At 65.3% G+C, this 23,170-nt stretch overlaps 5 protein-coding genes across 6 annotated transcripts; 3 read left to right on the forward strand and 2 right to left on the reverse strand.

Annotated features, from left to right (window-relative positions):
* Nucleotides 1-34: 34 nt before the first annotated feature.
* On the forward strand, nucleotides 35-8,500 carry ANPEP (alanyl aminopeptidase, membrane). 2 transcript variants are annotated; one of them, XM_034065937.1, is made up of 22 exons: nucleotides 35-364; nucleotides 1,392-1,559; nucleotides 2,770-3,722; nucleotides 3,793-3,938; nucleotides 4,019-4,155; nucleotides 4,229-4,355; nucleotides 4,578-4,732; nucleotides 4,810-4,923; nucleotides 4,997-5,140; nucleotides 5,427-5,492; nucleotides 5,603-5,668; nucleotides 5,811-5,983; nucleotides 6,064-6,140; nucleotides 6,238-6,371; nucleotides 6,453-6,508; nucleotides 6,587-6,734; nucleotides 6,806-6,897; nucleotides 7,041-7,151; nucleotides 7,226-7,393; nucleotides 7,464-7,604; nucleotides 7,722-7,803; nucleotides 8,007-8,500. In XM_034065937.1, the coding sequence occupies exons 3-22, from the start codon at nucleotides 3,031-3,033 to the stop codon at nucleotides 8,187-8,189; spliced, it is 3,012 nt and encodes a 1,003-aa protein (XP_033921828.1). In that variant the 5' UTR covers nucleotides 35-364; nucleotides 1,392-1,559; nucleotides 2,770-3,030; the 3' UTR covers nucleotides 8,190-8,500. The 2 variants fall into 2 exon arrangements, with proteins under 2 accessions (XP_033921828.1, XP_033921827.1); XM_034065936.1 differs by lacking the exon at nucleotides 35-364 and having other exon boundaries at nucleotides 1,052-1,559.
* Nucleotides 8,501-9,474: 974 nt separating this feature from the next.
* On the reverse strand, nucleotides 9,475-10,571 carry LOC117436661 (mesoderm posterior protein 1-like). Its single transcript, XM_034066132.1, has 2 exons — nucleotides 9,841-10,571; nucleotides 9,475-9,502 (listed from the first exon to the last, which is right to left on the reverse strand). Exons 1-2 carry the CDS (start codon nucleotides 10,569-10,571, stop codon nucleotides 9,475-9,477), a joined length of 759 nt encoding a protein of 252 aa, XP_033922023.1.
* A 2,884-nt stretch (nucleotides 10,572-13,455) lies between these two features.
* Nucleotides 13,456-14,753, forward strand: LOC117436662 (mesoderm posterior protein 1-like). The gene is made up of 2 exons (XM_034066133.1): nucleotides 13,456-14,328; nucleotides 14,621-14,753. Exons 1-2 carry the CDS (start codon nucleotides 13,456-13,458, stop codon nucleotides 14,681-14,683), a joined length of 936 nt encoding a protein of 311 aa, XP_033922024.1. The 3' UTR covers nucleotides 14,684-14,753.
* Nucleotides 14,754-14,886: 133 nt separating this feature from the next.
* On the forward strand, nucleotides 14,887-18,579 carry LOC101871591 (gonadotropin-releasing hormone receptor-like). The gene is made up of 4 exons (XM_034066134.1): nucleotides 14,887-14,914; nucleotides 16,907-17,445; nucleotides 17,765-17,975; nucleotides 18,152-18,579. The coding sequence occupies exons 1-4, from the start codon at nucleotides 14,887-14,889 to the stop codon at nucleotides 18,577-18,579; spliced, it is 1,206 nt and encodes a 401-aa protein (XP_033922025.1).
* A 1,222-nt stretch (nucleotides 18,580-19,801) lies between these two features.
* Nucleotides 19,802-21,791, reverse strand: TMED3 (transmembrane p24 trafficking protein 3). Its single transcript, XM_005141195.2, has 3 exons — nucleotides 21,624-21,791; nucleotides 20,927-21,175; nucleotides 19,802-20,458 (listed from the first exon to the last, which is right to left on the reverse strand). The coding sequence occupies exons 1-3, from the start codon at nucleotides 21,789-21,791 to the stop codon at nucleotides 20,222-20,224; spliced, it is 654 nt and encodes a 217-aa protein (XP_005141252.2). The 3' UTR covers nucleotides 19,802-20,221.
* Between the last annotated feature and the right edge of the window lie 1,379 nt (nucleotides 21,792-23,170).

Consider the following 23,170-nt stretch of genomic DNA (forward strand, 5'->3'; position numbering starts at 1 on the left):
GGTGCTGTGTGGGGTGGGAAATGGGAACCCCCTGGGCTGGGGGTCCTGGGGCTGAGGGTGCAGTGGGAGCTCTGCCATGGCTCCATCCGGCCACCAGGCTCCGGGCTGGCTCCGGGGCCCCTTCCTCTGCTTCCCCCGGCCCATGGGACCTGAGCTCTGGCTCTGCCTCCACTTCCCCTGGCAGGGAAACGGTGACTCTGCCTGGAAGGAATTTTCCTGCTGTCTCCCCTCCCTGCAGCTTAACCCTTCCCCAGCTGGCCCTGAGCCACTGCGGCTCCTGAGGTCAAGGAGCCGGACACTGCTGCTTCCTCATTGCCAGCCCTCCTCCTCCTCGTGCGGCTGGAGCAGCGCTGGGAGGGAGCAGGTGAGTGGTGCTCCGGCTGTGTCCTGCTTGGCACCGGGATGCTTGGATGGGATCTGGCTGCACTTCGGTTTGCCCATAGCGAGGAGCTTGGAGCGGTGCTCGTGTCCTGCTCTTGGTGCCGGGGTCGGTGTGGGGCAGGCGGTGGTGGCTGTGCTGTGCCTATGTCCAGCCCCACTGCAGGATGTGTCCTGCTCTTGGTGCCGGGGTCGGTGTGGGGCAGGCAGTGGTGGCTGCGCTGTGCCTATGTCCAGCCCCACTGCAGGATGTGTCCTGCTCTTGGTGCCGGGGTCGGTGTGGGGCAGGCAGTGGTGGCTGCGCTGTGCCTATGTCCAGCCCCGCTGCAGGATGTGTCTGGTGCTTCCTCTGGGGCCAGGGGATGCTCTGTGCTGCCGGGAACGGCTCCGGCCCCACTGCCCCTTCCCATATCCTGCCCCGGGTCTGCGGGAGGAGCAGGGGCCGTGCGGGTGCTGCCCGTGCTGGGGAGCAGGCAGAGCCCACGGGGCCTTTGGTGCTTCACCCTGCACCCATCTCCGCAGCTGGAGGCTGCAGCCCTGACCCCAGTGGGAGCCTCGGGGCTGGGGGGGAGCTGCGACTGGAGCCCCAGTGACCCTGCAGAGCTGAAGGTGAGGCCTGGCTGCTGCAGCAGTGCTCCTGCCCCGGCCCAGGCTGTGGGTGCCTGACACTGGCATGGACCCGTGAGGGGCTGCGGGGAGGCCACCAGACCCCTCCTGCACCCCAGTGTGAGCTGGGGGACACGGGCATGGAGGGCAGGGGCTGCCCGGGGGCTCTGTGCTCTCCTGCTGCCTGTGGCATCCAGAGAGGGGGATGGCTCCTGGCTCCATCACCCACCCTGAGCCTTCCCTTTGGCACCCATGGGTGCTGGGTTCTGCTGCACTCAGCCGGGCTGTGCTTGCTGGAGGGTGTCCCCTGGCACCAGCCCCCCCAGCAGCAGGGCAGAGGGGATGGAGCTGCCCCAGCCCACCAGGTAACCCTGCAGTAGGTAAATGTTTGCTTTCACTCTGCCAAGCACCAGCTGAGCCCAATCCTGGCCCTGTTCCCAGGCAGTGCTGGGTCACTGCACCCCACAGACCCACCTGGGCCCCACAGACCCACCTGGGCCCCACAGACCCACGTGCGCCCCACGGAGCACACAAGCTGCCCTCAAGGACTGGACATCTGTGATCCACTGCTGCCGGTAGGGCTGGGGCACAGGGGGCTGGGCTGGGGGGGGGGTGTCCCCAGCAGTGGGGCACTGCGGTCCCAGGCTGCATGCGGCCGGAAGGGTGTTCTGGGATAATGCTTCCTGAATGGGCTTGGGGGAAACCCTACACGGCCTGGGGGGCTTGGGCTGCTCCCCCTGCCCCGGCAGAGCTGCCATGGGGGAGCGTGTGCCCCCATCGGCACCCAGGCACAGGCAGCTTGAGCTGCAGCCGTGCCCCCACCGGGGCTCTGTGCCATGGGACCCCTGCATCCCAGTGAGGCTGTGGCCGGTGGGATGGAGTGCAGCCCTTGGCACATGCAGGCTGTGGTGCCCATGGCCGGTGGGATGGTGAGCACAGCCCTTGGCACATGCAGGCTGCAGTGCCCATGGCCGGTGGGATGCTGAGCACAGCCCTTGGCACATGCAGGCTGCAGTGCCCATGGCCGGTGGGATGCTGAGCACAGCCCTTGGCACATGCAGGCTGTGGGTGCCCATGGCCGGTGGGATGCTGAGCACAGCCCTTGGCACATGCAGGCTGTGGGTGCCCATGGCCGGTGGGATGCTGAGCACAGCCCTTGGCACATGCAGGCTGTGGGTGCCCATGGCCGGTGGGATGCTGAGCTCAGCCCTTGGCACATGCAGGCTGCAGTGCCCATGGCCGGTGGGATGCTGAGCTCAGCCCTTGGCACATGCAGGCTGCGGTGCCCGGTGGGATGGTGGGATGCTGAGCACAGCCCTTGGCACATGCAGGCTGCAGTGCCCATGGCCGGTGGGATGCTGAGCACAGCCCTTGGCACATGCAGGCTGCGGTGCCCGTGGTCAGTGGGATGCTGAGCTCTGCCCTTGGCGCATGCAGGCTGCAGTGCCCATGGCCGGTGGGATGCTGAGCTCAGCCCTTGGCACATGCAGGCTGCAGTGCCCATGGCCGGTGGGATGCTGAGCACAGCCCTTGGCACATGCAGGCTGCGGTGCCCATGGCCGGTGGGATGCTGAGCACAGCCCTTGGCACATGCAGGCTGCAGTGCCCGTAGCCGGTGGCAGTGGCACGTGTGGGCTTTGGGATGGAGTTTGACCCCGGCACGAGCTGGGTGCTGCGGCCCTGGACTTTGAGAGGGCTGCTGGCAGGATGGGAGCCATGGGGATCCCTGTGGGGCGCTGAGCCCCGGCCATGCTCTGACCGCCGGCCCCATCCCTCCTCTTGCAGGGCCAGGTGGGTCCTGGCAGCCCCGGCCTGTGCCCATCCCTGATGGTGCAATCCCCAGTGCCAGCCTCCCCCCACGGCAGCAGTTGGTGCTCCCGTGAGCCCAGGAGGTGCAGAGCTCATCCCGGGGCTGCCACCACCCTGAGCCTCATGGTCGTTTAATCCTTCACTCATTAACTTGGACTGATAAACCGGTGGGAGCAAGAGGCTAAAAGCCTCACCAGGCTGGCAGCACCTCCCTCACCGCCGCTCCACAGCCCCACCATGGCAGCCGGCTTCTTCATCAGCAAGAGTGTGGCTGTTGTGGCCGTGGTGCTGGGGCTGGGCGCTGTGGCCACCATCATCGCGCTCTCGGTGGTGTATGCTCAGGAGAAGAACAAGGCGACAGATCTTGGCACCACCGACCCCATCACCAGCAGACCCAGCACCACCAACACCGCTGCCACCACTACCACCACTGCCTCCACCACCTCCACCACCCGCACCACCACCACCACCTCCACCACCTCCACTGCTTCCACTGCCTCCACCACCCCCAGTGCCCAAGATGCCTGGGACAAGTGGAGGCTGCCAACCACACTGATGCCGGAGCTCTACGAGGTGACCCTGCAGCCCTTCCTGACGCCTGACGCCAACAACATGTACATCTTCAAGGGCAACAGCAGCGTGGTCTTTGTCTGCGTGGAAGCCACCGACCTCATCCTCATCCACAGCAAGAACCTCAACTACACCCTGCAGGGCTCCTTCCACAGCTCTCTGCAGGCAGTGGACGGCTCCAGCGTGCCCCCCATCACCAGGACCTGGCTGCAGCCCACCACACAGTACCTGGTGGTGCAGCTGGGCAGCCCGCTGCAGCAGGGCCAGCGCTACCGGCTGGTCAGCATCTTCACCGGGGAGCTGGCTGATGACCTGGCCGGGTTCTACCGCAGCGAATACGTGGATGAGACGGGCACCAGGTTGGTGGAGGGCAGGGATGGGGCTGAGGGCAAGCAGGGGGAGCCAGGGGCTGACAGGGGTCACTCGCAGCAGGGTGGTGGCCACCACGCAGATGCAGGCGGCCGATGCCCGCAAGGCTTTCCCCTGCTTCGACGAGCCGGCCATGAAAGCCAACTTCACGGTGACGCTGATCCACCCCTCCGACCACTCGGCCATCTCCAACATGCCCGTCAGGAGTGAGTGGGGTGGAGGAGCTCCAATGGGGAGCTCTGGGGTCCGGCAGGGCCGGGGGTGACCTTCCCCTTGCTCCCCATAGGCACCCAGCAGCAGCAGATCGATGGGAGTACCTGGAACATCACCAGGTTTGAGACCACCCCCAGGATGTCCACCTACCTCCTGGCCTTCATCGTCAGCCAGTTCACATACGTGCACAACATGCCAGGGAATGTGCTGGTAGGATGGGGGGCACAGGCTCACCCTGCCCACGCAGGGCTCTGAGCCTGAGCCCTACATCCCACCCCTTCAGATCCGCATCTGGGGCCGCCCCGCAGCCATCAGGAGGGGCCAGGGCGCGTATGCACTGCAGGTCACTGGCCACATCCTCAGCTTCTTTGAGAGGCACTACAATACACCATACCCGCTGCCCAAGTCTGGTGCGTGCCGCAGCACTGAAGGGTTGGAGGCACCAGGGCTGGTGGTACTGGGGTTGGAGGCACCAGGGTTGTTGGTACTGGGGTTGGAGGCACCAGGGTTGTTGGTACTGGGGTTGGAGGCACCAGGGTTGTTGGTACTGGGGGTTGGTGGCACCAGGGTTGGTGGTACTAGCATTGCAGGTACCCAGGTTGGTGGCACCAACAGGACCCCTCTGCCCTCAGATCAGGTTGGTCTCCCTGACTTCAACGCGGGCGCGATGGAGAACTGGGGTTTGGTGACGTACCGGGAGAACTCGCTGCTGTTCGACGATGCCTACTCCTCCATCGGCAACAAGGAGCGGGTTTTGACCGTCATTGCCCACGAGCTGGCACACCAGGTACTCACCATACCCCCTCTGTCCCCCCTCCATCCCACCCTGTCCCTGCGGTGTGACGGGTGCTGTGCCCCACACAGTGGTTCGGGAACCTGGTGACGCTGCGGTGGTGGAACGACCTGTGGCTGAATGAGGGCTTCGCCTCCTATGTGGAGTACCTGGGTGCTGACTCAGCAGAGCTCTCCTGGAACATTGTGAGTGTCGGGATGCGGGCAGGGTGCAGGCAGGGGGAGGGCAGAGCTGAGGCCGGTGCTGTCACCCCCACAGAAAGACCTGATGGTGCTGAACGAGGTGTACACGGTGATGGCGACAGATTCCCTGGCCACGTCCCACCCGCTGTCCTTCCGCGAGGACGAGATCAACACCCCAGCCCAGATCAGCGAGGTCTTTGACTCCATCTCCTACAGCAAGGTGGGTGCAGAGGGGTCCCCGGGGCAGGGGGGCTGTGTGGGTCCTGTGCACCGGGTGTCCCGTGCACTGGGTGTCCCGTGCACCGGGTGTCCCATGCACCGGGTGTCCCGTGCACCGGGTGTCCCGTGAGCTGGTTGTCCCGTGCACCGGGTGTCCCGTGCACCGGGTGTCCCGTGCACCGGGTGTCCCGTGCACCGGGTGTCTCATGCACCGGGTGTCTCATGCACCGGGTGTCTCGTGCACCGGGTGTCCCGTGCACCGGATCTCTGAGCCGCGGTGCCCGCAGGGAGCATCAGTGCTGCGGATGCTCTCGGACTTCCTCACCGAGGGTGTGTTCAAGGAGGGGCTGCAGGTGAGGCTCTGCCGGAGCTGGGGGGGGGTCCCATGGCAGGGCCTGCCCGGTGCTCTGCCAGTGCCCCTTGTGCCGGTCCTGCCGCGGCTCACGCTGGTTCTCTCCCCCAGTCCTACCTCCACACCTTCGCCTATGGGAACACCGTCTACACGGACCTCTGGACCCATTTGGAAGAGGTCAGTGAGGGCTGCAGCTCCGGCTGCCTCCCCCAGCTCAGCCCCATCCCTGCTGCTGCCCCGGCTCAGGGGGTCCTGGCCATGGGGTGCAGCCCCCAACCCACACCCTGTCACTGGTGACCCCCGGCGCTGCCTGCCGCAGGCTGTCCGAAGGAGCAGCATCCAGCTGCCCGGCAACATCAGCGACATCATGGACCGCTGGACACTGCAGATGGGCTTTCCCTTGGTCACTGTCAACACCCTGGATGGCTCCGTCAGGCAGAACCACTTCCTGCTGGACCGTGACTCGGTGGTGGACAGACCCTCTGTGTTCAAGTGAGCTGGCTGGGGGCTGCGGATGGGGTGTGGGGAGGCAGGGGGTGAGGGATGGTCCCACTGCCCCTGTCCCATCACAGCTACACCTGGATCGTGCCCATCACCTGGATGACACCGGAGACCACTGGGGAGAGGCTGTGGCTGACGAATGTGTCAGGTACAGCATGTCCTGGGAGGGGGTTCCTGCTGCAGGTCAGGGTCCTGGGGTGAGGGTACTGCTGTGGGGGGGTCTGAGCCTTCTCTCCCCCTCCCAGACACCAAACCCGAGTTCCGTGTGGGCAGCTCCAGCTGGCTCCTGCTGAACCTGAACGTCAGTGGGTACTTCCGTGTCAACTACAACCAGGAGAACTGGGACCAGCTCCTCAACCAGCTTTCCACCAACCACGAGGTACATGGGGCTGCCCGTGGACAAGGAGTGGCCCCCACCCCATGCACCCCACTCTGATGCTGACTTTGCCCTCTCTTCCAGGCCATCCCTGTGATCAACCGTGCCCAGATCATCGATGATGCCTTTAACCTGGCCAGGTGAGCTGTGCCGGCTGCCGCAGTGCCGGTGGCACCAGGGCAGCACCGGTGGGTGCTGATGCTGCCCTCTCTGTGCAGGGCACACTACATTGATGTGACCTTGGCCTTGGCCACCACCCGGTTCCTGAGCCGTGACACCCAATACATGCCCTGGCAGGCAGCTCTCAACAACCTTGCCTACTTCAAGCTGATGTTTGACCGCAGTGAGGTCTTTGGGGTGATGACGGTGAGCAGAGCCCTGGGCTGGGGCTGCCCCAGAACGGAGGCTCTGGTGCTGACCATCCTCCTGCCCCCCAGAAATACATACAGCAGCAGGTGATGCCCCTCTTCAACCACTACAAGACCATCACCAGTAACTGGACCACCATCCCCAGTGGCCTGATGGACCAGTGAGTGCCACAGCCCCAGGGCTGGGCTGCACCCCAGGGTCTCCCCGATCACACTGGGATGGCCACCAGGTCAGGGCATGGTCCTGGTTGTTCCCTGGCTGCCCTGTGCTGATCCCCAGCCCTGCATGGTCCCTCTCTCCCAGGTACAATGAGATCAATGCCATCAGCACAGCCTGCTCCTATGGCATCACCGAGTGCCAGGACCTGGCCAGCAGCTACTTCCAGCAGTGGCAGCAGAACATCTCCAGGAACCCGTGAGTGCCCCGTGCCCGGTGCTGTGCCCGCACTGGGTGCAGGGCTCCAGGCTCACGGCTCCTCTGTCCCATAGGATCCCCCCGAACCTTCGCTCCTCCATCTACTGCACCATCGTGGCCATGGGCGGGGAGCAGGCCTGGGACTTCATCTGGGACCGGTTCAAAGAGGCGCCGGTGGTGTCTGAGGCTGACAAGCTCCGCACAGCCCTCACCTGCAGCCGCCTTCCCTGGATCCTCAACCGGTGGGTGCAGGGTCCCGGTGGGTGCCATGGCTCAGCCCCTGCAGCCCCTCATGGCACTGTGCTCCCCCAGGTACCTGCAGTACACCCTGGACCCCAGCAAGATCCGCAAGCAGGATGCCACCTCCACCATCAACAGCATCGCCAGCAACGTGGTGGGGCAGCCTCTGGCCTGGGACTTCATCCGTGGCAACTGGAGGAAGATCTTCACCCAGTGAGCTCGGGGGGGGGAGGCAGCACCCCCATCTGCCGGGGACCTGGGGGTGGCACCAGCCCTTGTCCCCATCCCATGCTGCCGGAGCCGCTGGCTCAGCTCTGCTCTGCTCTCCAGGTATGGAGGTGGCTCCTTCTCCTTCTCCGGGCTGATTTCCTCGGTGACCCAGCGGTTTTCCACGGAGTTCGAGCTGCAGCAGGTGAGGCTGGACCAGGCAGGGTCTATGGGATGAGGAACAAGGGACCCCAGCCCTGCTCTGCACTGCTGGCACCATCCCACTGCCCTCGGCAAGGGGCTCCTGCCCCTGGGTCCCCAGGCTCTGATCGGCTTCTGTCCCTGTCCTGGGGGGCAGTGGGGCAGCCGTGTGCCCCATGGCTGCTCCAACGTCTCTTCCTCTGGCAGCTGGAGCAGTTCAAGGCAGACAACCAGGACATTGGCTTCGGGTCAGGGACACGGGCGCTGGAGCAGGCACTGGAGAGGACCCGCACCAACATCAACTGGGTCAATGAGAACCAGCAGAAGGTGCTGGCCTGGTTCCAGGGTGAGACTGGCTCCAGCTCCCCAGCTAACCAAATGACCAGCTAACCAGATAACCAGCTAACCAAATAACCAGCTAACCAGCTAGTGTGCTCACGTCCCAGAGCCCACCGCCCCCAGCCTTGCCCCCTCCCCATCTCTCTTCACTCCATCCCCTCAACCCCCATCCTGAAACACTCCAACCTCAGGACACTCCAGGTGACTCTCTAGGATCGCTGCACCTGAGGGGCTGTGCCTGACGCCCCTATGATGGGCAGCAGAGGGGGTAATGGGGGGCTGTGGGCCTGGTGGGTCCCTGCAGCCATCGCTGCCCAGTGAGGCGCTGGGTTCTGCAGGCTCAGGCAGGGCCTGGGGTGTAAATAAAGGGTTCACACCATCACCCTGCCCTGGGTGCTGCTGGGGGGGGGGGCAGGAAGCGCCTGGGACCGTGGGGTGGGGGCCATTAGGATCCTGGTGCTAAGTGGCTCTGGGGGCTTTGGTGACGCCAGGCCCCGGCCCCTCTGTCTGACGGCTGCGTGTGAGCTCTCCCGCTGAGCCCCAGCCCTGCTCTGAGCACCCCTGCGCTGTGTGACCCCCCCGGCAGCCACTGCAGGATAGGGCAGGAGGCACCGGCGTGGGCATGGTGTGCCAGAGGGTGCTGCAGCCAGACCCCATGGACACCGAGGGATGGAGCTGGATGGGCCCAGCAGCCCCAGTGCCAACCCCTTGCAGGGAAGGGGCAGGAGCATCCTTCCTGGTATCGGGGGGGCTGGAAGAGCCCCCCGGGCGGTGGGTCCCTCCCTCACCCTTAGGGACAGCTCTGAGCTGCAGGTGCCCCTGGCTTGGAGGCGATGCCAGGCTCTGTGTGTGTATGGGGGTACCAGCCCGCGGGTGCCTCTGGTCTGGAGGCACTGGAGCTGGGGCGCAGGGATTGGGGTCCCGCAGTAAGGAGCCATGTTGGAGCAGTGCACAGCAGCTTTATTGAGGAGCCTGGTCCCGGTGTCCGTCTGGTGCAGCCACGTCCCTGTCCCCTGTGCAGCCTGTGGCCAGGGCTGTGGGATCAGCTCCAGCCCCCCCAGTGCCGTGCTGGGGGGCAGCCGGGCAGGACCGGGGCTGTGTGGGGCACTGCAGTGAGGGTTCTGTCCATGGCTGGTGGGATGCAGAGCTGTGCAGGAGGAGATGTGTGAGGTGAGAGGCTGCCGGATGGAACCGTGCCCCTGCCCAGCAACCCTAGTCCCTGCCCAGCACCCAGAGTCCCTGCCCAGCACCCTGTGTCCCTCATCCCTGGCCCCACATCCTGTGCCCCATGCTGCACACCCCATGCTCCCTGGCTCAGCACACATCCTGCTGTGCCTCATACCCAGGTAGACACCCTGGCCATGCTGTGGGGGGATTTATAGGTGAAGCCAGTCCCGCACCCCATGAAGAGCATCCACACCCCTGCCCACCCACCCTTGGACTCTCTCCCAGCCTCAGGGGTGCAGGAGGAGGGAATGGGGACGGGGCTGTGAGTACCTGCAGGTGCGCAGGTGACTGGAAGCCAGGCGCTGGGGTCGCGGGGGGACCGATGCTCGTCACTCCTACCGTGGGGGGCTGCGGAGGGGCTGCTGGCTCCAAGCAGCAGGAGGAAGCTGGTGCCGTGCCCGTGGCCTCGGTGCATCTCCGGGGGGGCTGCAGGGGGGTCCCTGCTCCGAGGCTGCACAGTGGGGACGACCACGACCTTGATGTGGAGCCAGGGCTCCCCTGAAGCTCCGGGGGGGTCCTCATCGAAGGGACGTAGGGGTCCGACCCCCAGGCTCCCGGCCCCACGTCTGGAACCCCAAGCAGCTCCGGGGGGGGGCCTGCTGCAGCGCCACAGGGAGCTGATGACCCCCAGGCCCCCGGCCCCCCGCCGCCAGCCCCGAGCAGCTCCGGGGGGGGCCCAGCCACGGGAGGTGACCCCCATCCCGCAGCGCCGGCGGCCGCAGCGTGGCTCGGGGCCGGTGCGGGCGGCAGCGGGCGGGGCTCCGGGCTCCGGCAGCAGCCCAGGCCCCGGGGGCAGAGCGGGCAGTGCCGGGGGGCCGCCCCCCGCCGCCGGCCCAGCGCCTCCTCGCCGAGCCCCAGCAGCGCCGAGAGGTGCGCGATGTAGCGGGCGGCGAGGCGCAGGGTCTGGATCTTGGTGAGGCTGTGGCCGGCGGGCGCCAGCGCCGGGGGCAGGTAGTGCCGCAGCCGGCCCAGGGCCTGCGCCAGCCGCCGCATCCGCAGCTTCTCCCGTTCGCTGGCGCTCTGCCGCGGGCCCCGCTGCCCGCAGCCCCAGGGCTCGGAACCGGGGCCCGGCCGCCGGCCCCGCGGGGGGCACCGGGAGCTGCCGGGGGCAGCGGCGGGGGTGGCATCACCGGAGCCCCGCAGAGGGGCAGCGGGTGCTGGGGGCTGGAGGCCGCAGGGCAGCAGCGGGGCTGGGGGTCCGGCCATGGCTCCGCTGCCCGGGGCTGGGGGTGCCCCGGCTTTATGCGACGGGACGGGTTTGTGGCCGCCCGGAGGTGTCAAAACCCACAGAGCCGGGCTGGGAGCCTGGGAATGCCGGACCCATTTGCAGAGGTGTCAGTTCTGACTCCTCCGACCCTTAATTGGCGCTGCCCGACGCTGGGAAGTGTGCAGGAACCAATTCACACGGCCATGAGAGATGCTAACGCGTCCACCAGCCCTGCCAAGCCCGCATCGCCTTGCACGGAGCCCTGCCACTGGGACTTGACCTTCCAGGGCTGGCACCCCGACACCCAACAGTGTCCCCACACCTCTCTAGGGCTGGGAGTCCTTGCTGTGCCCACAGCTCAAACCAAATGCCCCGAGGGGCAGGGATGTGCTGTGCACCGGTGGTGGGATGAGAATGGAATCACAGAATCCCAGACTGGTTTGGACTGAAGGGACCTTAAGGCTCCTCCAGCCCCAACCCCTGCCATGGGCAGGGACCCCTTCCACTGGAGCAGCTGCTCCAAGCCCCTGTGTCCAACCTGGCCTTGAGCACTGCCAGGGATGGGGCAGCCACAGCTTCTCTGGGCACCCTGTGCCAGCGCCTCAGCACCCTCACAGGGAACAGCTTCTGCCTCAGAGCTCAGCTCAGTCTCCCCTCTCTTGGGCAGGTTCAAGCCATTCCCCTTGGCCTGTCCCTACATCCCTTGTCCCAAGCCCCTCTCCAGGTTTCTTGCAGCCCCTTCAGGCACTGGAGCTGCTCTCAGGTCTCCCCTTCAGGAGCCTTCTCCAGTTGAACACCTCTGGCTCTCTCACCCTGGCTCCAGAACATAGCTGCTCCAGGCCTCGGAGCATCTCCATGGCCTCCTCTGGACATGTTCCTTTCCCAGGAGACATCCCTGTGCTGGCTGCCCTGATTTGGTCTTCCTGACCCACTGTGTGAACTCCAGGCTGTGGACTGGGTCCCCAGTGGGCAGCCCCATGGGGATGTTGAGCTCTTTGGGATGCTTGTCTCCTGTGATGCTTTTATGTCCCTCACCCCTGGGCCGGGCACTATCCTTGCCAGCAGTCCCCATCCTAGCCAGGGGTACAAGAGTGCACAGCCAGGACTGGGAGCCATGCAGACAGAGGTGCTGGAGCAGGGATGGTGAGTCCAAAGAGGGTATTAAGGTGTTCTGGGGAGGGACCCTGGTGGGATTCCTTATTGGGGGACTGGCTGCTCCTGGGGTGCAGGAGGGGTTTGGGCAGCAGCATCATGAGAAACTCTGTGACCAACTCCATCCCTGTGCCCTCACCACCACCCTATGGTCCTAAACATGCCAGAGGGAAGTGGGGGGATCTCCCTCGAAGGTGGGGGCTGCGGGCTGTCCCAAGCGGGGCTCTGACCCCACATCAGCGCTGTCACGGCCCAGCCGAGCCCCAGCACTTGTCTAAACAGAGGGAGGTGGGAAGCGGCCGCAGGGGCCGCAGAACTCATTACCCGGGAGCTCATCAGCTAATGAGACCCAGGAGGGGGCCCGGGAACGGGCGGGGAAGTGGGGCTGGGGCAGCGCCGAGGGGCACAGGGGAAGGGGCCGTGCCCTGGGCTGTGCTGAGCACCCCGCGGAGCGCCCTGGACCCCACTGCAGCCCCCAGGGATGGAGACAGGCTCTGGGACAGCATCAGACGTGTGCACCCAGAGAAGTGCTGGGGGTCAGGGTGGGCACCAGCACCCTCGGGAACTGGATGGGGCTCATCCTCCAGCAGCACCGGGCCTGGTGCCATGGCAAGTGTGGTGGCATGAGGGGACCACAGAAGGTCAGTGTCCCGTCCCTACGACCCCTGCACCGCTGGAGCCCTGGACACCCACACAGTGATACCGGGGCCAGGGCTGCCCAGGCTGAGCCGTGTGCCCAGTTCCAGTGTGGCAGGAGTGTTCAGGCAGCAGTGAACTATAAGCAGGACTTATCTTGTCACCTCCATGCCACGGCCCTGCCAGGGAAAACTGAACGAGCTTCCTGTGGAAAACCGAGCCCGTGAGCAGCGAGGCGCTGAGCACCCGCTGTGTCACCAGCAGTTCCCTGCGGAGGGGCCGCTCTGTCACCCCACTGCTGGCTCCATGCCCCATCCCAGCTCTGTGGCTGATGCCTGATGTTGTGCAGGGGCGCTTGTACCTCCGGACCCGGGGGGTCCCGAGCCCCCCTCCCTACCCCGGGTTGTGCTGGGGGTTCCCGTGCTGGGGGTTCTCGTGCTGAGCTCCACGTGCCGCTGCCCCCCCCCCCCCTCCCGTCCGCTCCCTGATGGGTTTTCCTTCCCTCGAGGGGTCGGTTTCCCTGGAAACGTTCGCACCCGGCGGCACCGACACCTGCGGGGCCTGGGAACGCGGCGGGGGGGCCCCTCACACACACCCCCCCGTGGGGTCACCGCGCCGGGGGCCGCCCCTCGCAGCGCCACCGGCACCGGCACCGGGTGCTTCCCGAGGGGTGACTGAAGTGCCGGTAGTGGGGACCTGGAGGGGCCGTGCCCGGGCCGGTGTCCCCGGGAGCCACGCTGGGTGGTGGTGGTGATGGTGGTGGACGGGGACCCCCAGAGCTGGCACTTCTGCAGCTTGCATCCCAGTGCAGACCCTATAGGACACCCCACTGCAGCCCCACTGCTCACCCCACTGCCGACGGCCCGAGCCCATCCTCAGAACATGAGCAGGGTGATGGCTGGCGGGGAGGGGAGGCACCGGAGCAGCCCCACAGCTCTGGGGTGAGATTTGTCACCCCCGTGCTCAGAGCCCTCGCCCCCACCCCGGCCTTTGAAGTGCTGCTGGTGGCGGCCACGAAGGTGCCACTTCACACCTCGGACCCGCATAAAGCGGGGCCGGGAGGGAGACTCCGGCACAGGCCCCGCAGCCGCAGCCATGTCAGCCCCCGGCCTCCCGCTGCCCCCCACATCCCTGCCGCAGCACTGGGGCTGCCGCGGACCCCCGGACCCCGAGGGCTACAGCAGCAGCTCTCCCGCAGCCTCGCCCGACTCCTGCGGCCTCTCCTCCCCCTCAGCCTCCCGGGGACCCCGGAGCGGCCCCAGGGGCAGGAAGGGAGCCCGGGCAGCAGCGGGGGGCCCGCGGCAGAGCGCCAGCGAACGGGAGAAGCTGCGGATGCGGCGGCTGGCGCAGGCCCTGGGGCGGCTGCGGCACTACCTGCCCCCCGCGCTGGCGCCCGCCGGCCACAGCCTCACCAAGATCCAGACCCTGCGCCTCGCCGCCCGCTACATCGCGCACCTCTCGGCGCTGCTGGGGCTCGGCGAGGAGGCGCTGGGCCGGCGGCGGGGGGCGGCCCCCCGGCACTGCCCGCTCTGCCCCCGGGGCCTGGGCTGCTGCCGGAGCCCGGAGCCCCGCCCGCTGCCGCCCGCACCGGCCCCGAGCCACGCTGCGGCCGCCGGCGCTGCGGGATGGGGGTCACCTCCCGTGGCCGGGCCCCCCCCGGAGCTGCTCGGGGCTGGCGGTGGGGGGCCGGGGGCCTGGGGGTCATCAGCTCCCTGTGGCGCTGCAGCAGGGCCCCCCCTGGGGGTGCTTGGGGTTCCAGACGTGGGGCCGGGAGCCTGGGGGTCGGACCCCTACGTCCCTTCGATGAGGACCCCCCCGGAGCTGTACGGGAGCGCAGTCACCCCTGACACGTGCTCGTGGCCATCTCCCCTTCATGGGGCAGGAGCTTCTCCGGACCTCCCTGGAGACCCTCTCCTGGATGCAGGGCTGATGCTGCCGGAGTGTGTGGATGCAGGGACTGTCACCCAGGTACGTGTCTGGGGTGAGCCCATGGGCACAGGTCACTCCCTTGTGCACTCACATCTTGGGGCACTGGGAGGACCAGGTTTGAGGTGACAACAGCCTTGTCTGGGGTCAGGAAGGGAGAGGTGTCTCTCTCCTCCCTGTAGCGGGTGCATGCGGGTCACTGACCCTCCCCAGTGCCACCCTGCCTCGTGTTCACTGAGGTCCTGTTAGCTGGTCCCATTGTGGGTGTGCTCTATCAACCCCCCCAAGCTCCTTTCCTGGCTGGTCTCTCTCTGATCCATGCTCTGCTCCCCAGGACCTGTCTGCAGACCTGCTCTCGCTCTTGGAAGCTCTGCTCCCACCGCAGCACCAGGACTGACCCGATCAAACCCCAGTTGCTCAGTGCCATGCGGCCCCACTACGCACTACATGGATGGAGCAGCTCTGGGGACCGTGTCCCTTCTTGGACAGTGGGGGGTGGTGGGGACGACCTGCCGCTCATGTGGGCCTGGAGCTGTGCTGGACACACTGGGGGGCTGCGACTGTACATAAATAAACCCTTGTGCCCCTCCATGTGTCACCATGTGGCTGTTCCCACGGCAGGAGCCAGGTACAGCACGGGATGCTCCATTCCTGGGTCACTGTGTTGGCTCTGGGATCAGATTTGGGGACAGGAAGAGGATGCCCAAGCTGGTGAACTCCTGCTCTGCAGACAGGCCAGCCACAGGCATCTATCTGGTCAGGCTCTGGTGTGGGTACCAGCATTGCCTGGCTGGGCTGCAGAGGTTGGGGCCTGCTGCTCGGGCAGGCTAGACCACGTCTGGGAAAGCCACTGTGGGGAGGCCGAGGAGGAATGGACATCACCAGCACCCGCGGGTCCAGCTCTGGGGCTCGGTGTGAGCTGAGCATTGCCCGTCCCTCTGCCGGAGCGAGTCCCACAGCACGAAGTGAAATGTGGGTGTTGGGGATCCCGCAACGGGCTGGGGTGTGGGGCTGACCCCCCCACTGGGCTGGAGACCCCGCAGACAGAGCGGAGCGCGGGGGGGAGCTACAGAGGAACCCGCTCCACGGGTCCCCACTGGGGTCCCCCGTTAATGGGACCGTGCTGGGCTGGCAGCCGGGTGCGAATGCGCCGGGGCCCTGGGCGGGGGCCTGGGGGTTAATGAGCTGCGGGTCTCTGTGCAAGGACTCGCTAATTACGTTAATTCCCTGTGCGGGGCGGGGGAAGCCTTTGAGATGCAAATCAGCCCCCGGCGCCCTCCGCTCGGCTGCGGCTCTCCCCAGCCACGGCTCAGGGGACATGGGGATGCTCCGGCTGTGGGGACATCGCTGCTGCCCGAGCACCCCCCCTGCTCCCGGGGGTTCTATGGGGCTCGCAGCTGCACAAGGTGCTCAGCAGGGACCCTGCTCCGTTAAGGAGGGATGTGGGATGAGCCGGTGCAGTGGGAGCGGGTACGGAGGGACTCGGACTGTTGGCAGAGCCGTGTGTGTTGTGTGTCTGTGGGGGCATCAACAGAACCCTGAACCTGGGTCTGTGTGTGTGTGTACATGAGCTCTGTGCACACTCGGGTGTCTGTGTGTGTGTACATGAGCTCTGCGCACACTCGGGTGTGTGTGTGGGTACATGAGCTCTGTGTACACTCAGGTGTCTGTGTGTGGGTACATGAGCTCTGTGCACACTCGGGTGTCTGTGTGTACATGAGCTCTGTGCACACTCGGGTGTCTGTGTGTGTGTACATGAGCTCTGTGCACACTCGGGTGTCTGTGTGTGTGTACATGAGCTCTGTGCACACTCGGGTGTCTGTGTGTGTGTACATGAGCTCTGTGCACACTCAGGTGTCTGTGTGTGTGTACATGAGCTCTGTGCACACTCGGGTGTCTGTGTGTGTGTACATGAGCTCTGCGCACACTCGGGTGTCTGTGTGTGTGTACATGAGCTCTGTGCACACTCGGGTGTCTGTGTGTGTGTACATGAGCTCTGTGCACACTCGGGTGTCTGTGTGTGTGTACATGAGCTCTGCGCACACTCGGGTGTCCCTGTGCACAGGGGGTGGTGCAGGCTGCAGGACTGAGCTGTTCCTAGCTTGGCTACGTCAAGGAGGAACCTGAGCTACCAGCCAAGGGCACCCAGAGCTGCCTTCAGGTGTCTCCTGGCAGCGGGTGCAGAGGTGCTGCGAGTGCCGGAGCCAGCAGAACCTTCCCCACTCATTCACCAGCCACAGTGACCCTGCCACGGCTGGACAGGACACCCTGGCTGGAGGTGAGGTGGTGCTGGTGGTGCTGGTGGGGAGTGGGTGCTGGTTCCCTTGGGAACTCCGGAATTGCGTGTGTCTCCATCCCCATGCAGGACCACAGGGGATGCTCCAGGCTGAGGGATGATGGGCAGCACTTGGGGTCAGCCAAGACTGTTTCACTCTGCCCTCTTTGGTGCCAGGGACCCCTGTGGCAATGTGAGGGGCTCGGGGGGAGCAGTGGGGATGGAGGGAGCAGCTGAAGGGGGAGGCAGTGAGCTGGGGTGCAGACCCCATGGTGTGGAGCAGGAAGCAGGGCTCCGGGGGACCCGTCCCCTCTGAGCCCCCATCCCAGGCTGCTGTTGCCGCAGGACGGGGCCATCCGGACACAGACCCCATGAGGAACTCCAGTGTGGAGCCCCCCAGCACCATGGGCGCCCTGCATGGGGGCTGTACCGGGACACCCCCGGCCGAGGGGGCTGCGGAGCCCCTGCGGGTGCCCACGTTCTCACCGGCTGCCCAGGTGCGTGTGGCCATCACATTTGCCCTGTTTGCCCTCTCCGCCGGCTGCAACCTGGCAGTGCTGCGGGCATCGGGGTCCCGGCGCTCCCACATCCGCCTGCTGCTGCGGCACCTGGCTGCGGCCGACCTGCTGCTCACCGTGGCCGTGATGCCGCTGGATGCCATCTGGAACATCACCCTGCAGTGGTGGGCAGGGGACCTGGCCTGCCGCATCCTCATGTACCTGCGGCTGCTGGCCATGTACGCCTCTGCCTTCGTCACCGTCGTCATCAGCCTGGACCGGCAGGCTGCCATCCTGCACCCGCTGGCCATTGCCCGTGCCCGGAGGAGGAACCGCATCATGCTGCAGGTCGCCTGGCTCCTCAGCGCGGTGCTCTCGGCACCACAGGTACCGGCACAGAGCTCTGCTCTGGCTCATGCCCATGGAAGGCTCCCACCCTTTCAGGGTGCCCGGCTGGGTTCCAAGGCCGGTGCTGCCGTGAGCCTGCAGGACAGGGATGGAGAGGGATGGAGGAGAGGCAGCCCAACACCCTCCTCTGTGTGCCCTGAGTCCCTGGGGGTGGGGAGCCCGTCTGGTGCATGGGTGACTTTGGGTCCCACTCTGATGACCATGGCCTGACCCTGTGGCTCTAATAGTCCCTGGTTTGGATACTGGTGTTCTACCTTGGGAGCCCCTGGCTGCCATCCCACCTCTGCTTTGCCTCCAGCTCTTCCTCTTCCACACGGTCACGGTCACCATCCAGCCCCTGTACAACTTCACACAGTGCACCACGCTCGGCAGCTTTGCCCAGCCCTGGCATGAGACCTTCTACAACATGTTGGGCTTCACCTGCCTCTTCCTGCTGCCGCTGCTCATCATGGTCTGCTGCTACACCCGCATCCTCCTGCAGATCACCCGGCGCATGGGCTCCAGCCTCTGTGAGTGTCCAGGATGCCATGGCTCTGTGCCTGGGGGCTCTGCAGGGACACTGGGATGGGGAGAGCAGGAGGGAGCCCTGGCTGGAGCTGTGTGGGGACCCCCCATTAGGAAATGGGGTCCCCATTCCAGCCAGGCTGCTCAGGGTCCCCCACTCATAGGCCATGGTCTCCCCCAGTCTCCTCCCAGGATGCTTCGCTGCGGTGCTCCAGGAACAACATCCCCAGAGCCCGGCTGCGCATGCTGAAGATGAGCGTGGTCATTGTCTCCTCCTTCATCCTCTGCTGGACCCCCTACTACCTGCTGGGGCTGTGGTACTGGTTCTGCCCGCGGGCCATGGAGAAGAGGGTCTCACCTGCCCTCGCCCACATCCTCTTCATCTTTGGCCTCTTCAATGCGTGCCTGGACCCCATCACCTACGGGCTCTTCACCATCCCCTTCCAGAGGGGCTGGGGCTGCCCCTGTGGGCACAGACCCAAGCCCCAGCCGCCCTCCTTGGCCACCGGCTCCTTCCAGTGCTCGGCACCGGCTCCTGACACAGCAGCTCCCTGTGAGGGACACGGCCCCATGCCCCGGGGTGCTCGGCTGGGGGGACAGCAGCAGTAGGGGAGGTCTGACAGGGTTTGGGGGGTCACTGCCTCTCCCTGCACCCCAAAGTGCCTCTGCAGGCGGTGGGGCTGCTGCGGGTGCCCCCAGCCCCTTTTTGTGCCTGGCAAGCTCTGCATGGGAATAAAGCACCCCATGGCCACCTCCTGCCCTGCCTATGTCCCTGGGTGAGTTGGGCTGGGATCCCCAGAGCCCTGACCCACTGTTCCTGGTACGGTGACTGGTCTGGAACTGGTCCTGGCTGCTCCATCCCTGCCGTGGGGTGGTCCCAGTGCAGGGCAGACCCCAGGGTGCCCAGGCTGTGTCTCTGCAGCGGCTCCTGCTCCCAGTGGGGCCCACGGCTGCAGTCTCCGTGCTGCTGTGGCCCCGCTCTGCACAGGAGCTCCTGGCTCAGCTGAAGGTCACTGCCAGGCCCCGGCTGCTCCCGGCTGCGTGGCAACTGCCCAAGGCCGGCGCTGCCGCAGGAGCCGTGGGGCAGCATCTGTGGGGCTCCCCCTTTGCCGCAGTGGGTGCTGGGCTCCCTCAGCCCCTCCATCCCTGCTGCGGGACAGGACCTGCAGCCTCAGGCACAGGGGTTATTGGCAAGTAGCAAAGAACCAGGGGTGCTGCTCCTGGGGACCTCTGCCTTGTGGGGCTCCAGGGAATGGGGCTGCAGTCCCAGGGGTGCAGGGGATCCTTGCTGTGGCTGGGCAGGGATAGGGCTTCCTTGGGACGGATGGGGCAGAGCTGTGGCTGGGATGTGTATGGGGGACAAGCCCCAGGTGTGGATGATGGTAAGTATGAAAATAACAGTCTGCAATACCTAAAGGGGTGACAGTGAACGTGGAGAGGGGCTTGGGACAAGGAAAAGGCTTGAACCTGCCTGAGGGGAGACTGAGCTGAGCTCTGAGGCAGAAGCTGTTCCCTGGGAGGGTGCTGAGGCGCTGGCACAGGGTGCCCAGAGAAGCTGTGGCTGCCCCATCCCTGGCAGTGCTCAAGGCCAGGTTGGACACAGGGGCTTGGAGCAGCTGCTCCAGTGGAAGGGGTTGGAGCTGGAGGAGCTTTAAGGTCACTTCCAACCCAAACTAATCTGTGGTTCTGTGATCTTGCATAGGACACGTCACTTGCTCCTGTGGCAGAGAAAGGCCTGAGCAATACTTTACTGTGAGGATAGGGACTCGTAAAGCAACGGGAACCACAGGACCCATCAAGTGATGGGAATCACCAAGCAATGAGCTCCAGCTGAACCTTCAGCTCTGTTTATGAGTCAGCAGCTCCTGGGATACTGCTGTTGGCTTTGCCTCTGCCCTGGGGCTCTTTCCCCATGCTCTGACAGTATATCAGTCATTGGACAAGAGTCTGAAGGGTTGATGCTGGTCCAGGACACCCACCCCCTCCACCAGAGAACCTGGAGAGCAGCACAGACCGGTCAGGAGAGGGGACAGAACCGCAGGTAGGGCAATGCTGCAGTGGGAGGTGATGCTGGGAGGACCTGCCAGGGGATGCCTGTACTTGGGTGACCATTTCCCACCCAGCTCAGCAGCATCACTGCATCCCCTGCTCCCTGCATTGCCCTCCCTGCAGCAGTGCCTTGCAGAGCATGGGGTGACCCAGAACACTGCTGCCCGCTCCCCTTGCAGCTCAGTGTGGTGTGGCTGAGGCTCTAGGTGCTGGTGCTGGTGCTGCCGGGGCGCTTCTCGGTGAAGAAGCTCTTGAGCAGCAGCACTTGCCCGATGCTGACCACAAAGAGGATAAGGGTTTCCCCCACAGACCAGTATGAGACCCGACCATTGAGGTCCTCGGCCCTGCTCCGGTCCTGCGCCTCCCGCAAGCGGTAATGGGTCTGGGAGTCGATCACCGTGTTCAGTGCCTCGTGGATGGTGACACAGGCAGACTCCATCTGGGGAGACAAGTGCATTCCAGCACTGCTGCTGCTGCAGTGCTGAGGGCAGGGCTGGGACACCCAGGGCAGGACAGCAGTGCCCTGAGCTGTGGGTCTCCACCAGCTGAGCTCTGCTCAAAAGGGAAACTGGAGACCTCCCAGTGAAGGGACCCCACTGTGGGCACCACAGCACAACTGGGAGGCACTGGGGCTGGTCCAGCCCTGCTGTGCTTGCCATGAGTGGGATGGGAGCCGGGTGCTCCCGATGGAGCAGGTTCAGGCCTGGAGCAGCCCCCCCATCCCTCCCTGGGAGCAGGACATGCCCTGCATGGCATGGGGCGGGTGGTTGGCAGTTGGCACTTCTGCATTCGGCAGAGGGGAAGGGGGACGAGCCCCAACCGCCGTCCTGTGGGGCCGTTTGGCCACAAGCGGGAGCTGCGGTAGGACCTTCCCCCATGGCAGCCCCATGTCACTGCAGGGACCTACCTGTGTGAGCGCGGTGACGCGGTTGCTCATGTCGGGCAGGATCGGGGGCTCGTCGCCCACCTGGAAGTCGAAGTAGATGGTTTTGTGGGAGAAGGTGGAGAACTCGTTGCTGAAGCAGAAGGTGTAGACGCCCTGGACTTCAGTGCGGTGTGGGAAGCTGTCGTACTGCTTCTTGGTCTCCTTGTAGATGGTCCTGCCATTGGGGTCCTCCACGTAGCAGTCCACATCATAGTGTCCGCCGGTGATCACCTGCACAAGGAGATGCAGCAGCACAGGCCAAAACCTGAGGTGAGAGCACGTGCTTCTGCCCATGCCTCACATGGCACTGGGGAAGTTGCACCCCATGGGGCACACAGCTCAAGTGGGGTGTCACAGCTCGAGGGGGGGTGCCTGGGTCCAGCCCTGGGTCAGGGGCTCCTCTGGTCACTGTGGGCACATCCCAGTGCTTGCTCCAAGACAGGCACCACTGGGCATGAGAACAGGGTTGGGGACTGGTCCTGGTGCAGTGCAGGGGGAGATGGGAACTGCATGGGAAAGGTGCAGGTGCAGCCCTGCCAGGGGCTCTGTGGGACACGGGCAGGAGCACAGAGCTGCGGTACGTGGGGACGGTGATGGGCACAAGCAGGGGGCGATGGTGTGGGCAGGGCCATGGGGCCTCGGGTTGGACAGAGGCCCATGGGCACGGGCAGGGCAGTACCTGGTAGTCCAGCGTGAACTTGAGGCCGCGCTGCAGCTCCTGGTGGAAGCACTGCCGGTCGCTGTCGGGCAGCTCGAACGTCAGCTCCGTGGCTCGGGCCCGCAGCGCGCCCAGTACCGGCACCAGCACCAGCAGCGCCCGCATCCCGGTCCGCATCCCGGTCCGCATCCCGGCCCCCATCCCGGTCCGCATCCCGGCCCCCATCCCGGTCCGCATCCCCCGCTCCTGACGTGGCGCACACCGGCACCGCCGCCGCTTCCGCTGGGGGCGGCTCCAGCGCCACCCCCGCCCCCGGGGCCGCGCAGGGGCTGCGGAGGGGCCGGTACCGAGCAGCAACCGAGAGCCGGCCCCGAGCGCCATGAACGGGAGGGTGGGAGCGCTGCCCCCGTCTGCTCCCATGTAGAGCACGGGGAGACCCCGGGGGGACCCGTGTGGGGCTGGGAGAGCCGCGGGTGTTCAACTGCAGGAGAGAGGGCTCCTGAAGGGGAGACCTGAGAGCAGCTCCAGTGCCTAAAGGGGCTGCAGGAAAGCTGGAGAGGGGCTTGGGACAAGGGATGTAGGGACAGGCCAAGGGGAATGGCTTGAACCTGCCCAAGAGAGGGGAGTCTGAGCTGAGCTCTGAGGCAGAAGCTGTTCCCTGGGAGGGTGCTGAGGCGCTGGCACAGGGTGCCCAGAGAAGCTGTGGCTGCCCCATCCCTGGCAGTGCTCAAGGCCAGGTTGGACACAGGGGCTTGGAGCAGCTGCTCCAGTGGAAGTGGTCCCTGCCCCTGCAGGGGTTGGAGCTGGAGGAGCTTTAAGGTCCTTTCCAACCCAAACCAATCTGTGGTTCTATGACCCAGTTTCTGCAGACTTCCCATCTCCAACTGCTGCCCAAAGGCATCAAACATTGTTTGGTTTTTTTAAAAAAGAAAGAAGAAAACCACCAAATATCAGGGTATTTAGTAACGAATGGAGGAGAACAACAGGATTTAAAATTCTGCACCCTAAAATATAAGACAAACGTCACTTACAGCACAAATATGTCTGAAATTCAATCTGAGACATTTGACCTAAAGTAGAAACGTTAAGGCTGTAAAAATATAACCTCTTCCCTTTGCTCTAAGCCACATATTTAAACCTCAGTCCTAGAGAGCACTCCTGGGCTGTTACAGCCAAAGCCCAGCTCTGCCTTGTGCCAGGCTCTGCAGCAGCCTGTTGAGCATTGCCTCGTGCCCTGGGCAGGGAACCGGGTCCTCGCCAGCCGTGTTGGGGATGGATGGACAGACGGAGCACGTGTGGGTCAGGTAAGGGCCAAACCTGCAGCAGAGGAGGTCAAACCCCACTGCCCATGCAGTGGTGTCAGGACACATCAGCCCTCTATGGGGTACAGACCCAGAGCTTGCCGGGCAGTGGCGCAGGGCCCTGGGCTGGTTCCCTCCATGCCACCAGCTCCATGTGGTGGGTTCAGTGGAGCCTGGCGGCAGCTACGGCACATCCATCCCATGGTCCTGTGGTGTGGGGGGAGCTTCCCGCAGAGCCCAGCTGAGGATGGGGCCCTGCAGTGCCCA

This window comes from Melopsittacus undulatus, chromosome 9 (genome assembly GCF_012275295.1).
Source record: "Melopsittacus undulatus isolate bMelUnd1 chromosome 9, bMelUnd1.mat.Z, whole genome shotgun sequence".
Taxonomy (NCBI): domain Eukaryota; kingdom Metazoa; phylum Chordata; class Aves; order Psittaciformes; family Psittaculidae; genus Melopsittacus; species Melopsittacus undulatus.